The following is an 18,559-nucleotide window of genomic DNA, read 5'->3' on the forward strand; positions in this document are numbered from 1 at the left end:
CCCCCTTGGATTTTTTTGTTTACAGTCACCTTGTTCTCCTAAATGAGTACCTACCTCCCTCTTTTTTCTTCTCTCTTTTCTCTCACTCTCCCCTTTCTCACCCTCATCCTTGAAAATTCTGTTGTTCTTGCATGAACTCCCGTACCTCAGCTTACTCCATTCCCCAGTGTAGTAGATGATATTTTGCAAACTCCCTTTTTGTGTCAGGGTAATTCAGCTGCTAACAAACAAGATGCTCATACTCCACGTGCAACTTCTTCATGTGCTGCCCAGAAAAAAGGGTATGGCCTCCTTTTTGAATATATTTAAAAACAATATGTTGATTTCTACAGAACAGTACTGGTGGTACAGTTCTGTTATATTATTACCGTGTTAGGATTTTAAAAACTTACTTTGGTGTAAACCCTGAGCCAGCAAGGCATAACACCAAGAACAATGGAGAACTTAACAAAACCTCTGTTGTGAATTTCAATAGTAAAAGGACACAATTAAGTATGCTGAGAAATATACTGTAACAATATAAAATTTTAAAAGGGTGTCAGGTTCTAATACAAAAATATCAGCACTTCGATCCTGAGGGCATTTCAGCCAGAGAGATATCGGGCCCGTTTATATGCGGAGACCTTCTGTCTGAATCCTACAGTACAGAAAATATAAATATCAGGCAGCTCTGAACAAAAACCCCATTAGAGAAATTCATCATCATCGCAGCCCTCACTTTAGAACTTGGCAATGAAGGATGCCAGTTTACAGGGAATCAGCATGAAATACATTCTAGTTATTAAAGATTCTGGACTTGTTCCCAGTTTTGCATTTAGTAGTCAAGAAAAGCAGTGTCCATACACTCTGGTGTGCACATACAGAATGCCTCCTTAGAAACCTTGCCTTGACCACCAAGAAACTTGTGAAATCTTGTGCATGCGAAAGGCAGCCACATTAATCAAAGGAGGAACACAGATGTATTTATGTATTTACAAACTGTACATGGATTTACAAATGTGAGGGCAAAAAGCAATGTAAGTTTTTATTTTCAAAATGTGAAGGAACAATATGCTTAGATCCAAAGCCAGATAGCTGTGCTGTTAATGTTTCCCACTTTGAATTGCCTAGCAAAGAATGCCGAAGAACAGATGCGGTTAAGAATAATGGGTCATGCATTAAAGAAAAAGCAAGGAAACAGGACAAGCTGAACATTGTGGTTAGCAATTTCAGTAACATGAAAGTTTAGCCTTTTCTAAAACAACCACATATAAAAAGGAACGAAGGAGCTCTGGAACATTAAAAACTAATCAAGGAAGAGGATAAGAAAACAACAAAAGTATCAAATCTATTTAATTCCTTATGGACATCCAAAATTCTAGAATAGAGACTACTACTAAAATTGATCAAGAGACAAAGACTGATAAACAAAACTTTTCCTGCATACACAAATCCTGCTCTCTCTTCTCAAACAAGAGCTAACTATGAGTAGGAAATGCCTTTATCCTTCACTCTACAGCTATATAAGGCCTTCTGTCTGAATCCTTCTCTCTTTCTGATAAGGAAGAACAAGGGTTTCCAAAATCCTGTTTCCAAATGGAAACTACAAAGGCCATCACCCAAGATGGAAGACTGATGTCCTGAAAGGCAATGGACTGGAACTGCTGTTCCAAACCACAGTCCCTCGATCAGACACTGGGCTTTTTTTCTCCTCTTTATTAATATTTAGACTTGTTTTTTCCTGAAACATAGAGAAAATACTAGCAGCCTGAACAACCCTATTTCCTTTTCATGTGTTATCTTCCCTAACATAGGTGTGAAATGTATACAACTTGGTTAATTCAGGGCTTTCTCCCACGCAACGGCTCCTTTTTCTTCTTATCTAATGCAGCAGTGAAGTCATGAATACTAAGCCTTCATTATCACAGTAATTTCCACAGCAACAGAATGATTACAAGCTTTAAACTGGAGAGAAACTGTTGAAGAAAATCTCCTCTCAAACAGTGAGTGATGACAACAATCTATAATGAGAGACTACTATAAAACCTACACAGTAAGTTTCAGAATTGTTAGGAGATACTCAGGCACTTCTTGAGGAACAGGAGGACTGAAAAAGGGAAAGAAGTGAGCAGAGTAAAGATAGCAAGTGATCCAAGATCAGTCTGACCTCAAATCAATAGGGGAGTCTTAGGCTGAAGCATTAGGTATACTAAAATAAGTATTTAATTAGAAAAAACTGCTTAGAAGACTCCTTATTAGCTAAGGAAGAGAGTCTTTAAAATATCTGGCAAACTTTTTAGTTGGTACTCTCAGTAAAACAGTGGGGATAAAGCAGATATATTATTCTTGAGTTTTACAGCCTGCCAGAGCAAGGAGCTCACAGAGAATTAAAGACACATGGACTCAGAGAACGAAGGACATCTGCAGTAAGTGGGGAACACAATGGAGGCAGGGAACTGAAAGTACTGCAGAATAAGATGAACTCAGAGAATGCGAAGTGCTGTAGAGAAGCATGCTTCATTCTTCCACAGATTTGCGATGCTGTTGTGCTTCCTATTATTTACTACAGCAGGAATATTCAATTACTAAGTTCTGAAAGAGCTTTGCTCTGTGCTACTAGTGAGGTCCTAGAGGGAGGAAGGGGGCATAAAGGTGTACAGTGCTGATGTTTCCTCACTGCAGAGCAAAGCAGAGATAGCTGAGGTGTCAAACCCTGGGATGATGAATTTACCCAGGGCAGCTGTGATCTCTCTTGCCCCCCCAGAGAGGCCAGCCACATTCAGGACAGGCTATGCCTGAGCTAATGGCCCTGTCTAATACACCTGGCTCCTGACCAGTGTGGTGTGACTTTTTCAGATCTGGGCTGCCTGGCACATGATTCCCTGTTGGCTTGCAGTGCAATGCAGGTGAGCCTAGAAAGAGCCAGCGTAATTTGCCTGCACCACTAGCGTGTGCCCTGCCATTATATTCCTATAGGAATGTTTCATGTCCAAAGCCAGAGCTACTTACTGTAACTTTATTTCCAGGAGATAAACCATGGGCAAAGATATTCTGTCTGGATGGGCAAAAAGACTGTGTGTCCCTGTCTAAAAGTGCAGCTAGGAATGGGCCACTCACAAACGTTAAATAATGCAAACCATCTGGGAAACCCTACAACTCTGTCTCAAGAAACTCAAAGCAAAGTGGAAAAAAGGTGGTTAGTGAAAAAACAACAAATCCAGGTTACATTCCACAAAGAGATAAAGGTTGAGGTGTGTGTATGCTCTAGCAAGTTAAATCTAGCCTAAATCTCTTTTCTTATAGTTATATTCCTTTGTCTTTTTTTCAGCAATCGCATCTTGTTTTTTAAACAAGCACAAACCAAAACTACTAGCTACAGCGAAACCAGCTGCTTAAGTGTAACTCCCTCCCACTTTTCTAGTACTAAAATTATTGTCAGCTATAAAAAAATCCCCCAGCATCTTCAAGGTTATAATTTGGGAAAGTGAAATAAAAAAGGACAAAAAAACCCCTTACATGTTAGCATTCCAATTCAGAATCCCATCTGTCCTCTTAATCTGATTTTTGAGATTTTACTAAGTCTAAACTTTCCCTGAGCAATCCTTCCTGTGCCATCTGCTTTATGAACCATACTGCCTCCTCTGAAATACAAGTAACCTTAAGACAACTATTTCTGCAGTTGCAACACCTATTAGACTCACAATTTTTCCTTATATTGCTGTGAACTCCCAGTTTGGAACAGCTTCCTTCAGAACTAGTATCATCAATGCTGTCTTCTATAACCAAACTCCTGAGAAATGAAAAGCACTGTTGTTTTGGTCTTGTGGGGTTTTGGGTTTTGTTGTTTTTTTGGGGTTTTTTTTGAAAAGCCAGTAATGTCACACAGAGAGAAAAATCCTGAGTGATGGCACACTATCAGATCTCAAATACTGAAATAAACAGATAAAAGTTATGACACAGATTAGAAGTTAAAGATCACAATTTAACTTAGATCCCAATCCTGCAATTTGGTTTCTGTGCACACACCCCTCCGTCAAGCAGACTCCCACTGACGTCTGCTGGACAGATGATCTGTTTTAGGAGCAGGCTGACACAGGCAGCCGTTATCACTTATCTGTTCCTCTGGGGGTCTCCTATCCATGGACAATGTCAGGATATTACCAAAGAAAGAGATATTTAAATTATCTAGGTTTTGATAGAGAAAGAAAACTTCCTGCTAATTTAAAAAATGCCATTATGAACTTTATTTAAAATTGAAACCTCCGCTCTGACTGAGCTTACTGGCAACATGCCTGGTTTTGAATCCTACATGCCAGATAGATAAGCCTTTCTGCCTCTTAACCTTTCACCCATGTACAAGGTTACTCCTCAGCCAAACAATAGGATTTTCATTTATCTAAAGGAAAACATTGTCCTAGAAAAAGGAGTGTTCCCCATCCCCTAGCCACAGATGCCAACTCAAGGATTTCAATTATCGTCATCTTTCTAATGTACTGCATCAAGAAGGCTCTACTGAAAACCATGCTTCAAAATAGTAGCAGAGTAAATTCATAAGAAGAAAAAGGAAACGTGTATGTAAAATTCCTCCAGAAGTCCAGACTCCGATATTCACTGATGTTGTCACCTGAAAAGTAAGTTCACAAGTACCATGTCAAATGGCAAACTTGGCATGCTTGTAGAAGATTCACAGCAAAGACAATGACATTCTCTGTTCAGAACAGGCTTTGGTCCACATTACAGGAAAACCTGTGGTGCTACACAGCCTTCCCCTCCACCACAGGTGACCAAGGTTTCAACTGGGATGAGTGTCTGCCACTGATTTCCAGGGAATCCATCCACACAGAAGTTGGGATGCAGGTCTGCTTCTGCTCATTGTCTGTTCATCAATTCTCAAAATTATACCAGGGCTGCTGCAGTCATCAAGCAGAAAGATCCTGACTTCTGTCCACAGCACTAGTCAGAACTCCCGTAAGGACCACACAACAGGGCTTGGTTCTCAGGCCCAGACTTCAAGGGTTTAGAAAGCAGAAGGGTTCAGAGAAGAGCCACATAAAAATCCAGGGGACAGGGAAGCAGCCTTGGAACTGGCCATCTGAAGAATCCAACCTCTTCAGTTATTGCAAGAGAAGGTGGATCACTGTGCATGACAGCGCAACTGCAAAAAAAAAGTCAGCTGAGGACCTTTAGTCTTGCTGACTGAGATACAGTATGATCCAACAGCCATATACACTGAACTTAAGCAAATTTGGGTGTAATTTCTTAGCAACAAGAGAACAGCTTATTACATGGCAGATTCACTTGTGCTGACAAACTATGGAAAGATTTATTTTCTTTTGGGTTTTTTTGTTGTGTTTTTTTGTCTTTTTGTTTTTTTAATAGCTTTAATTTTAGTTTTAGGTGTTTAATTAAGGCTTACAATTAATGTTTAATTCTGAAGGTAAGAGAATTAGGTTTTTATTCTGGAACATTTATGAAGCCAGCCCAAACTGTTGTCTACAGTGCTTCTTTTCATCCCTGCAATCTGTATTTGCTAAACACTTTTTTGCTTTACAGGTCATGGGGAAGACTATCAGTATGGTCCTCTGCACATTCCAAGCACTTGTAGTGTGATGACTAAAATTAACTCTTGCACATCAGAAGTCAAGAAGGAACTTTTTTCCCCAGATGCACAACTGATTGTGACTTCTGAGGTTTTTCTTCTCCCTTGCTCTTCCTCAGAAATAGTAGAGATCTGATGCAACTAGGGCTGCACAGTCCAGTCTTTTAGCTGTGCTTATTTTTGTAAAGTCCCTATGTGAGCCCAATCAATTGCATCTTGCTCACCTCATCTCAATGGACAAGCAGGATCCAGGGTTCTGGAGGAACAGGGTTCTTGGGTGGTACTTGAGACTTTTTCACCCTTCTCCATAGCACAATTTGATTCACCTGCATTTCTCATCTAACATCCCTTGCCACTGCAAATGCCTCAGGCATTGCTGGCACCGTGGCTGGTTCCTCTGGTGCACAAGAATTTAACTTCCATAGGGCTGAAATGGTTTATCTTAAATAAAATAATTAGAACTCAATGCTCAATATTCAAATAAAGCACAGTGGTCTGTGATATGAAGGTCAAGACAGGTGCCTTACCTGCCTCTTCAGGATTAAAATCTATTAAATAAATCATCTGGAAACTAAACTGATGATTAATTTATCTCAAAATATATTATCTCCTAGTGATAATGCACACAAATTTTAATAAAATGTCACAAAAGGAACTCTAATGTAAGAACTAGAGCATTTTATGCCATCTCCAGTGACAACCAGGCTACTACACAACCATGTACTCATGGGGGAGGAAGGGGCAGTTAAAGGATAATAAAATAAAGACATTCATCACACAACTGTCCAGCATTTAAAAGAGGATTTGCACATCCTGACCTGCTAGAGCCAAGAGCATTACCACCAAAATTAATTTCTTGGAAAAAAAAGTAGGAATTTGCTTTAATTAAAAAAAGTGAGAGCTATATGCATAATGCCCTGATGAGATTCTGATACTCTATTGTTAAGTGATTAAACAAGCATTTATAATTAACTTGAAACTCACACAGCTATGAAACTCATGAATAGCAATAGTTGCATTAACAGGTCTGGCTTTGATCTCTACAGTAACTATGCATGGCAAAAACTAATTTCATTTCCAAACCTTGTCTTTTAGACATGGAATTATATAAAGATACTGCCATGGAGCGCAGATGGAAATTGAGTTTCAAAGCTTTAGCTTGCCACACGCATAATGCATTCTTTACAAGACATGAAAAAGTAATCCCTGCTTAAACCCCTCTTTTTTTCCTAATAGAGTCCTTTGAAACTCTGGAGATCAATACGGAATGAAAAGTTAATGCACCGATATTTTTCAGTTGCTAAGCATTAGAGTTCTCCACTGACTCAAACAAGACCACAGCTGATTTTGCAACATCAGCTCTGAGGATAACAACTCATTGAGCTCAGCCACTGCACAGCTCACAGGGACTTTAAGCCAACTTTATACCTACTGCATCACCAGTCTGGTCTGGGGGAGGGGAGAAAGGGAAAGCTTGGATTTGCTTAGCCATGAATGGATGCACTTTCTTGGAACAACTTTTTCTTAACTCTATTAATAACAGTATGCATCTGGTGAAAACAATTTAAAGCAGATGCATTCTACATTTAAGTGAATCAGTGTATGTGCAGTGGGGCAGTGAAGAGACAAGGACTTTTTTTTTTGCTTATTTCCAAGTAACTTTAATCTTAGGTTTAATCTCTACTTATTTCCAAAGCCTGTTGTGAAAGCAAAGCTAGATGTCACTTTGGAAGAGTGTATTTTTACTTGAGTTGTTTGTCCTTTTTTTTAAACAAACCACTATAACAATTCAAACAAACCCAACTCAAGTGACTCTCTACATTCCCACTGAAGTCTACAGTGCAGACTTCCACTTCCATCTCAGTCCTCCACTGACGTAAGACAATTAATTTAATACATAATTACATGTACAGAGGCAAATTCTTGTGTTAAAATTTTATCTAGGTACTTGCACGTTCTCTTTTTTCAAGTAACTAAATAGTCAATTTATATTCACTTCATTCCTTGAAGAGGTTATCCCCAACTGGCAGACAGGAAAATTAAGCATAGGTGAAGCTTCACATGGTAATAACCTCATTCCTGCAGCCGACAGCCTGAGCAGAGCTCTGCAGGGTGATGAGGAGCTCAGTACTGCTGCTCAGCTATGCCAGGGCAGAATCAGGAGCATCCCTTCCCCTCCCACCTCCGTGGCCCATCTTTGGACTCCTGCTCCTTGGACCTGTCACTGTGTTGGTTCCACTTACTAACAGCACAGCCCCAGCTTAACAAAACAAATGGCTTGCTGCCAGGTTATCAGGTTGAACTGCTGAAGCAATGCAGCCCAAAGTGCCAGAATCAGCAGAATGGGCAAGTATGGGGGTGGGCAAGGAAGAAGTCTTCTGGCCAAATGCAAGAGAATGGAATCAGGACCATCCCTGATGGTTCAAAATTAGACCAGCTCAACTGTACTGCTGAACCACACACCGAGGGTCCTCCTCAAGTAACTGCACCCCCACGGTCACTTTGGAAGGCTGCCTGTCCCTCTCCTTAGACAAGCTTTAGGTCAATACTTGACACGAACAGTTGCAGTAGACCTTTATTCTGCATTAGTCTCAAATCCCAAACTGAATCCTAAGTAACTTCCCGACTACTGTACCTCTACCACTGCATACTGGCACTGCAGCAGTAAAATCTCCTGGCTTCATAAGGATAGGATGCTTGTGGCAATGCCAGGGAAGAGTTTGATTTGGAGCAGTGAGGACTGTTGCATGGGCACTATGCAGGCTTTATAATCACTCTTGAATACCCCAGAACCCCTACAGTCACAGTTGGCATTTATGTCTGGAGGGAGGAGGTTAATGTTGTTTTTTTCTGACTCTAAAAAGCACGTTTTCATTAACATCTCTACATGCCAGTTGCTGTGACTTCTGCTTTCTCCTCACTGTAACATGAGGATCAATTGCCCCCCAACTTGCCTATATTGAAGTTTTCTTATCCTCCAGAAATACTATATCCAAGTTTTTGAGATTTTTCTGTTCAAACAATGTTCATATTTCCTTATTTGGAATAACAACAAAAAAAACCCCAACAAACACCTATGATCTAGGTCTTCTTCCAGATAATGAATAAAGACTTCAAATTAAAAAGGATCTACTCCAGTTCCCTTCATCCTAACACTGTAAAGCATCCCTAGCTTGACACATGGCCATTTCTCATTATCCTTTGTTTACTCCTTCATTCAATCTCAGTCACATAGAAGAAGCCTTCTCATCCAAGTCAATTAATTTTTCAATTAATATTTTTGAACCAGGATGCTACTGTCTGTATTTCAGCTGTAATGACTGCATATATATGCCAAGCATAACAAGTGACTCAGCGACCAAAACTTTCTTCAGTTTAAATTATCATAACAGCCATGGTGATCTTAATTCTTGGCAGTGGATTAATTTAAGGGCTGTTTTCATATGAAAATAATTTCTAATCAGACTAAAATTGTGAATTTAAAAAAAATTACTTTCTAATCTCCAACATGGGAAGTCACTTATGTAGATCATAAGTTATTGGCTCTTCCACCAGTTCACAATCATAATCGGAAAGTAGTTATAGTTATATTTGCAACATTAATCTTCCTTACAAACTCATTTTATATAAAAACCACTAAGCAACAATGACCAGAGCTTTTGCTGCTCATCCAGCTTATACTGCTTTCTGTGACTGGGAAGAGCACTGGAGCATATCCTTTTTTTAGACTGGATATGAGGGAGTATCTCTTTACAGAACGGGTTGTTGGGCGTTGGAATGGGCTGCCCAGGGCAGTGGTGGAGTCCCCATCCCTGGAGGTTTTTCAGAGTCGCGTTGACATAGCGCTGAGGGATATGGTGTAGTTGGGAACTGTCAGTGTTAGGTTAATGGTTTGACTAGGTGATCTTCAAGGTCTTTCTCAACCTAGATGACTCTGTGATACCTTTGTATTTCTTGTCACTTTGCAGCTCTGATTCCCAGTGGTACTTACTACAGTCCCAGGACTACCACTGTAGCTCAGAGACAAAATTTTTCAACCTGGAGGTCTGTGGTCCAGGCTTCGGGATATGTGAAAGTGACTTGGAGAAGCCTGGAGAAGCAGGGTCGTGTAGGTTGTATAATTGCCTGCCTAAGGGGGACCTGAAGAGGACGGCACTCTGCTGAAAGACTTGCAGGGTTCACAAATCAAAATGGTGAAAACCAACTAACTACAGCAGAAATGGCTGATCAAAGAAACCCTTGAATTATCTGTTCTTCTTAGAGATAAATCTCAATGTAAAATGTTGTGACTGGCCAATAAACAATGGAAGAAGGCTGAGAGGAGATGGGCAAGGGCAGTGTGCCCTGAAGCTCAGGGAATAATGCAGGCTGTGACTGACCACAGCTGTTGCAAACAGAGCTGACTTTATCTCAACACAAATGGGACCCAGGGGTGAGTTTTGTTTTAGATGAACAACTATGTCAGTTGAGTGGATCAACTGAATACACCACAGCTGAGTGGATCAAATCTTTCTCTGAGTTCATTAAAGGAATGAGAATGTCTCCCAGACCAGCATGGGGAGGGTGTGTATACATGGCTCAGCCCAGCATAGAGCATAAAAACTGAACAACATAAACAAATAAATAAATTTGAAGAGAGCCACAGGCCTGATCTGCTTTCAACCCACATATTCCTTCTCAGTGTCTGGTGATGCCCAGCATCGTGACAGTGACCATATTACAGAGACCAGCAACAGTATCACACACCGGTGTTGTCTGTTATTGCCATTGCTGTTATTTCCCATTTGCTAAGTGCAAATTACATGGTATTGTGATTTCAGTATATTTTGTATCACGGTGCTAAATCAAAAATCCCATGTAACATTAAATATCTTCAAATAAGTATGCTGCATATTAAACATTATACTCTTCACATGTGGCCTGCCTAAAAAAGTCCAGTCAGAGAGTACAGGACTCTGACATATGCTCATATTATTTATTTGTTTGTCTATTTGACAACTGAAAGGGTTTATTGCTTACGCTCTGGCATAGACCCATTTGAGATATTTATAGCTGTAAACATCACTCTCTTAAGCTCTCTCACAGCACAGAATCCATCACATTCTTTCATTTCACTACTCTGTTTCTTACACTCGTGCTGCAAAACACACATCTGTTTAAAAGTATCAGAAAAAACTGCTGGCATTCTTACTTCAACAAATACGTTTACCTTCCCATTAACAAGCAGATATGTAGAACAGAAAACATTCCAGCAGTGCACTCTGTTTTTTCGTCACAGACAGCAACATGAATATTTTGTAGGCCACTTTGTCTATGCATTAAGCCAGCATTTTAAAGTATTATACTGGTTTAAACAAACAGCTGTATGTTTGGAAAGTGATCTACTGCATACAAGCAATGTTTAAAGGGGAAGCAGGAGAAAGGAATTTCTAAATAACCAAATCATACAGACACTAACCTTATATACAGAAGCCACATTAACAGCATGTGCTGGGGGAATGTGCTGGGAAGCAAATGAAAAAGTACAGATACAAGACAAATCAACTTCTCAAAAGGGCTAAATATGCTCTATTACATTGTGCCTACAATGAATATAAGGTTAGCAGATGAAGGGTTCATGAATGTTATGCATACATGCACCCTTATATGTATGCTAAATTAAACCAAAAATACAAGGTAGAGCTAATCACACTAAAAATGACAGCATTTACTTAAAAGCTTCTTTGACACTATGGATACTTTTCTGAAGCGAAGGAAATAGGTATTTATATAATATCTTTTTTTTTGTTTCTGTGCAATTAATTCTATTCTCACACTTACAAAGGAACTGCTAAGAAAAATAACATTATACAACAGTTTGCCATTATTTTAAAGGAATCAACCCACTAAATTAAAAACCTATTCTACCACACTTACTCATAAACAAAATTCCAGTGAGTACTGCAGGAGTACTAACCACCTTGTAAATATATGCTATAGAGATACAGAATCCTCATCTTTCCTTCTATACATACCAATTTTCAGCAATACCTTCAGTATCATTTCATTCTATGTATTATTTTATTTGACATCCACTTTTCTGAACTACTATACACTTTTAAAATAAAGTTCAGATAATTTCAACATGTTCTGGGATTTGAGAAATTAACATTCCACAATAGAGAAATAAGGTATTATTCTTGCTTTGCTGAACATATGTTCTAAATCAAAATTGCTCTTCACTTCCCCCACATACACACACACTAAACCCTGGGGAAAAAACCCAAACGCATAACCCAATGGACGTGTGTGTGCATACACACACAACTCGCAGCAAACAGTTTTAAAGGAAAGCTGATGTATTTATTTCAACAACTGGTCTAATAATCCAAGTGGCCTGATGTTCTCTTGAGGTTACAGAATTACTTAAGGGAAGAGTAAAAGGACAGGAGATTGCTATTATTGCTCAAAGCAAATTCCCAGGCAGCCTCATGCTACCATACTAGCACTACAGAGACTTCTAGCCATCAGCTGGCAGAGCACAATATGCAGAGTTTTAAAGAGCTCACAAAGTAAAGAGGTTAGGAAATCTAGCGGCACTCACCCAGTACGAACTGGGCACCTCCTCCAAGAATGTTGACAATCAGCTGAATTGCCTTAGATATTTTCAAAGAGAAAAGGACTTTGGGTCTGTGACAGAGGCACTCAACCCCCCTTAACCAAGGCAGCACTAGTTTGGTACAGGCTCCAAAGGAGGTAAAGGCCTGAGCCGTAGATGGGCCAAGAACTCCTCTAGGAAACCCATAAAAGAACAGAGTGAACAAAGTTGTGGGTAGAAGGATTCTCATGCATATCTCTCCCCTTATATGCAATTTGACGACAAGCCAACCACTTTAACCCATAAATACGACAGCCTGAGTGAGCCTTCTTTGAGCTCCCCCTGCCAGGCAGCATTGTTGCATGGCAGCGATCTGCCCTCGAGCTGGGACACCTCTCAAGGTTGCTCCTCGAGGCAGAGAGATGTTTTACCAATGACAGATCGTTGGATGAGCCCAGTTTGAGTTCTCCTTGAACGGCAACCAGACTGCATGCCAGGCAACTCTACCCTTGAGCAGGGATGCCTCTCAGTGTTAAGAGATATTAGTTATTTAGCTTAAATAACTAAGTTTTCAATAGAATGAATCAGAGTTATAATGTTCTGTGATTTAGTATGCCATTTGCTTAGCTCTACTTACTTCACAAGTAGCTTTCACTTAGATTTACTGAACTTGCCCCTACTTAGTCAAAACAGGGGCCTCTAGAGCCAGCGTAAATCAGAAGATAAGGTGGCTTCAAGGCTACAACCATCAACAGCACCTGCAACTAGACAAGATAACCAACAGCCTGTCCGGAGACAGTGAAGACATCCAGTAGGGTGTCAAAAGTGTCAGAAGAGCTCAGGCCAGAATCACTGTTGGGCCAAAGTGGCAGGTGAATAGTCTGAAAGGGTATAACTGCCCAGGGATTTTTTTGTTTGAGTCCCTCTCTCCACTTCTTTTCTGGAGATACCCAGCTTGACCTGATCCTGCTGCTGTACCATTTTATTAAATTATTTATTTTTAAATATTTGATGCCTGTGATTCTACTTTAGGAAAACCTAGGGTTTGAACTTCAGAGCAAACTAACACTGGACATCTGGAAAGAAGGTAAGTAATTAACACCATGATAAACTTTAAAATCCTAACTGATACAAAAAACTGATTGTACACATATAATCCTTTAGCCATAAATCACTGACCAACTCTAGGACTAAGTCTGGATTCAGCCATACCTAGACTCCTCTCTGAGGAATTTAGAAAGCAAGGGGGGGGGGTCATTCTGAACCTCGTGACTCAATGGGAGGTTTTCCTTATCCTTTGTATCTCTTAAGACATAACTGTTGACCAAATCTGAGACTAAGTTTGGATTTAGCCACACATAAGCTCCATCAGGAGTTTAGAAAGCAAGGGGTCCATTCTGAACCTTGTGACTCAATGGGAGGGTCTGTCTTACTGTCTTGCATCACTGACCATAACTATAAATTGATTCTAACTCAGTTTTCTGTTGCTTCTTCCATGTGGTAAGTAATAGAGTGAACCCTGCCATTGAATTCTGTTAAGTCACACTTTTACAAATCCATGTTAAAATCACTTTTGCTAATACCTTTGACCGTAATTCTTTAAGGATCCTAAATCATTCATTTGTGACAGGGTCTCTAGTACAGTATCAGCCAGCACACACAGCAAAACAGTGATAGTTCTTATTCTATGCAGTTACAACAGAATTATACAGGCACATTAACATCCTCTACCCACATACAAGTGGATGCAGTATGGGGATATAGGAGAGACAAAATAATTAAAAATCAAATTGCCTTAAATGGTGATGTATACCAGCATATCTGCAGACTCAAGTTTCTCCCAGAAATGGCCAAGTTACGCTAATGCCAGTATGTTCAGTGTGAGGAAGGATTTTAACTTCATCTTTGGACCATTCAATCTGACACTCCCATCTGAGTGAGTAGTTAACTAAAGAAAAAGGGCAGCAAGTAACAATCATTAATAGCTAATGTGAATGAAACAATCTTTAATAGTTGAAATTTAAGTTCATCTTCCTGGTCATTAAATGAGTATTACATTTGGGCTGAAATTATTTTATGGTTATATTCACATGGACCACAAAATCCTTAGGATCTGAAATAGCATGGAATATGCAAGATAATCACTGAGCTAAGTATAGACACTCATAGCGTATAACAAATACTCATAATGTATCATTTAAAATATGTGGTGATTCTTACGTTACCTACAGTACCAAAGCAAGCAAGTACATTTTGTATTCTTTTCAATGGGTATGCTTATATATTAAAAAATCATTGCTGTCTACTTTGAAGGCTGCTTTTGAAATTTATTTGTGTTACTGCCATGTTAAGACTGCAGTGAGGTAGGTGGAATTTCTTAAAATCTCTTTTCAACTAGGAACTTCAGTAAACATACCTTCTAGAGCCACTGCTCCAATTCCCTTGGTAGAAAGAACTTTCAGAAAATCAAATAGAAAATCAAATACCTGTGAAGCATAATGGGGGAGATTTCATGATTCACTTAGGGATGCAGTGCTAAACTTTCAGTCAACAGACAGTGGTAGGAGCAGATGGCTTTGCAGGCCATAAACTACTTTTGCACCATGCCTATCCTCTTCCAAAAATGTCCTGGAGACTTACTTTCACATCAGCCATAACAAAGCCTGGACTCTGAAGATATGTGGGCTTGGCCCTGATAGTGCTCTCATTTCTTTAGCCCAGGCTACTTTGGAAGGCACAGGGAAAGGTCTGTGAGAGGCAGCTGTACTCTAACCTGGGAAGCCTCTCTGACAGGCAGAGCAGTTGCAGAGCATACTCCCTGGCCCAGGTTCCTGGCACAGCATAAGAAGGTGCTCGAGGCTGATGGTCTCACCCAGGAATCCCAGTCTGGGTTATTTTCCACTCTTGTGCTGAAGTCTCATTTGGCTTAAAACCGCCACCTCTTTAGCCTAATGAGATACTGCTGAAATAACCTGGACATGTTGACGTGTTTAGTAATTCAGCTATGAATTTTCAGAGCTATTTGTCAAACGCCTTGCTTCATATTTAGATACCTTTGCCCTGCTGCCCTCCCACTTCAAAACACCATTACTTACTGATACACCTTCTTTTGAAAGGAAAAAGAGAAAGCTCTGCTAGAGATAAATTCAATCAAGTGATTAAATTTCAAAACCAGAATTAAATGCATTTACTCTAGAGCACTATGTCTTGTTTAAGCTTAATAAATAGCACTGAGAGCCAATAATAGCAAATAGGTTTAAATAGCAGTCCTAACACAGTTTTAAAAAGTCAACAAAACACATACATTTTACTTTTGTCTCTTTGCAAAAGTTTGAGACAATCCACCCCAAGTTTCATGAGATTGTACCAATCTGCTGAGAAAAACAGGTTTCAGAAGTTCATCCTACAAAGCGCACGGAAATTTGAAACTGCTTTTTATATTAAGATTGCTCATTTTTCAATAGATTCATTGCAATCCTTGGTGACTTGCTCCCAGAGTCTTCCTGAAAATATGCATCCTTTTTAGACTGCTTACTTCAGTGACAGGCAGGCACACTGATTCCAGCAAGTGTGACAGCTCAGTTCTAAAGTTAACAAATATTTTTCCCAAATAAATGAAATCCAAAGTTAAAAGAAGCCCACAAATCATCCAGCACAGTATTTTGAATATCTGGAACATGGTATGATCATGAAGTTCAGAGCAGCAGGAAGATCCCTTGGTACCCCAAGCAATCACCTACCAGTCTATTTTGTTTCTCATGGCAGTGTTTTTCAGGCTCTGTACAAGGCTCTTGAACATACAGATTACATCAATAGATTCATAAATGGCACCCAAAAAAGAGCAAATCTTTAAAAAAGCGAGCCATGAAGCTTAACAGTAGTATACTGGCATTTTTACTGCTAATAGAATATTATATATTTTTAATAGGATCTATAAAAGCAAAAAGGGTAAAAAATATTGCTGAATCATGAAGGAAGTCTATTAAGATGGTAGTAGGGCTGCTTCTTGGTTTGCGGTTCTTATGAAGCAGATATTCACAGACAATTTAGAAAAAGGAATTCCAAACTATGAGAAAGAAAAATAATGCAGTAACAGAAGGTGAAAATGTAATGAAGATAGGGCAGCATCTAGCTTTCACATGAGATGAATTAAAGCCTATGTATACATTTATTCTAACAATTTATTAGCTTCCAAAGGATCTACACAATGTTTTGTGTCCACTGAGACTTTCACCTCCTATTAGATATAAAAAAGGCTTTTCCTTTTACAAGGATGCATTTGCGCTGAGTTGGGGTGGGGGGACCAGGAAACAGACTTCAACATTACAGGCAGAGACAGCTAACACAGCTGGGAGCCTGCTCAGTTACCTGCCGTGTCTGTCAGCTTGGGTAAGATGGGAGTAGACAGGAAGACATGGGAAGAGATGGACAATCTCTGTCCACTGCAACAATGAAACGAGAACAAGTAGATATGCTTATGTGAAAGTTATAGGTCTGCAGATACTGCTCCTCCATCCTGCTAGAATATTTTAAAAAATTGAGCATTTTTCTCCCTGAACACTGGACTGTCCTTCCTCTACAAATCCTAAGCATATTCCAGTAATATCCATCAGCTCTAGATTGACTGTTGCAATTTGGTCTTACTTGGACTTGCCTGAAAATTGATCCAAAAGTATCAAAAGAAGCAAGATGCAGAGAAAATTCTTCCTTGGTGCAGTAGTGAGAGAGTAACACCTACACAATGCCACAGGCCCTGCTCACTGATATATCTATCACTCCACTTTCCTGACCTGCCAAGTTCTTCAGGACCTACGTGTAAGGCAGCAAAGGCAGCACACAGCTATGTTCCCTACAGACAGCAAAGAACAGCTAGGCTTCCTTAGCACTCTGCTGGGTGCCCCATCCCCCATTGTTGGGTCTACACACTTCATTGACATCATTCAAGATTCACTCCTCTTCCAGCACATCCAGCCCAGATACTGCCAACATCTGCTTTGGGCCAGAACACCTTGGCCTTTTGACTCCCATTTCCCCTTTCTCTTTGGGATCATTTGCTATATTTTATTTATTACAGCAGCTGGCTGTTCAAGTTTAAGATCCTCCTACACATGTGGGGTTTGTATATGCAAAGTATCATCTCCCCGTGGATGTGGGAGTGTCAGGACAAAAAAAAACAAAACCAAACAACTCACAAAAAAACCACCCCACCCAAAGTTGAGTATTTCAGGCTGCTCCCTTTGATTTGCACAGGACTACGTTACTGCTGTGTCCCAAGACACTTCAGCCTAAGGGCTGTACGCAGCCATGCTGTCGTGAGCCAGGTCACTGAACAGGGTAGCTCTGTTCAGCAGCTGGCATACTCTCCTCACTCCCGACAACTGGGTTATTTTGGCCTCTAACTCTCCAGAGATATCACCCTTACTCCACCATCTCCAGGCTGTCAGCTAGCTGGTAAAAAAGTGAGGTGGAAAGGGCTCTGCCTTCTCCCTTCACAGCAGTCAAGAGAGGCCCTAGGAGATAAAAACACTTCTCTACCCACACATTGTGCTCTGGTGCTGCTCAGGGACTGCAGGAATATTACACCCCTCCCTCCCTCCCTCCCCCCAGAGGCACAGAGTGACTCATACAAGCACTGACTTCACATCATGCAATCATCAAAACCAGCAGCAGGGTATGAGGTCCGAGGGGAAGATATTTCAAATAGTGTGCCCTGAAGCCACCAGAGTTGTGCAAAAACACCAACTCCATTCTCTGCTCTGGGACCTAGGGAAAATTTCTTGGCTCTCAGGTGTGTACGCACTGCTTCAACAGATCGCAGTCCCATGCTGGGAGGAGACACAGGAGTATGCCATTCTCTCTGACTTCTGCAGCTTGCTTTCCACAAGATGAAATTTTGGAATAGCTGTAACCCATATGGGTCCCACCCTGGCCAGAACTACAAGGCACATGGTGGACACCCCTCCCTCTGAAGCTTTGGCATAGCTTGTGTGACAGCACTCAGCATCTGGGACACTTGCTGCAGTTTGCAAGATAAAAATGGAGCAAGTTGCAATGAGAAAGGCAACTAATGTGAAAATGGCTCTCGCAAACACGTAAGTAAATAATAGGTTAATCACCTAAGTGCCAGAAGATGATTTGCACATTGCTTTACAGAAAAAAAAAGGTCAAATGGAACAGATTTGTCACTTGCAGCAATGAACGGTGGTGGAGGACATCTATACATCCTTGAAACACATCAGCAATCGGATATGAAGCAATACCTAAAGTGAAAACTAGTAAAAATAGTATACTTAAATGCAAAGTGTGTGTCATAACTGACCTAACTCAAAAAGTCTTTAGGGTTTTTTGTATGTTAAATGACTACAGATTTTTTTTTTTTTCTTAAATTAGTTTAATTATGTTCC

General features: G+C 40.2%; 1 protein-coding gene across 1 annotated transcript in view; it reads right to left on the reverse strand.

The window, feature by feature from the left end:
- The window catches only part of FAM171A1 (family with sequence similarity 171 member A1), a 52,268-nt gene extending 37,458 nt beyond the window's left edge, over nucleotides 1-14,810 (reverse strand). Inside the window, exons 1-2 of the mRNA XM_026843318.1 lie at nucleotides 14,796-14,810; nucleotides 14,572-14,641 (exon numbers count right to left, since the gene is read on the reverse strand). Coding sequence (XP_026699119.1) covers nucleotides 14,572-14,641; nucleotides 14,796-14,810 — 85 coding nt within the window. The remainder of the gene's footprint in view (nucleotides 1-14,571; nucleotides 14,642-14,795) is intronic.
- Between the last annotated feature and the right edge of the window lie 3,749 nt (nucleotides 14,811-18,559).

This window comes from Athene cunicularia (genome assembly GCF_003259725.1).
Source record: "Athene cunicularia isolate RWA chromosome 2 unlocalized genomic scaffold, athCun1 chr2_part1, whole genome shotgun sequence".
Classification (NCBI taxonomy): Eukaryota; Metazoa; Chordata; class Aves; order Strigiformes; family Strigidae; genus Athene; species Athene cunicularia.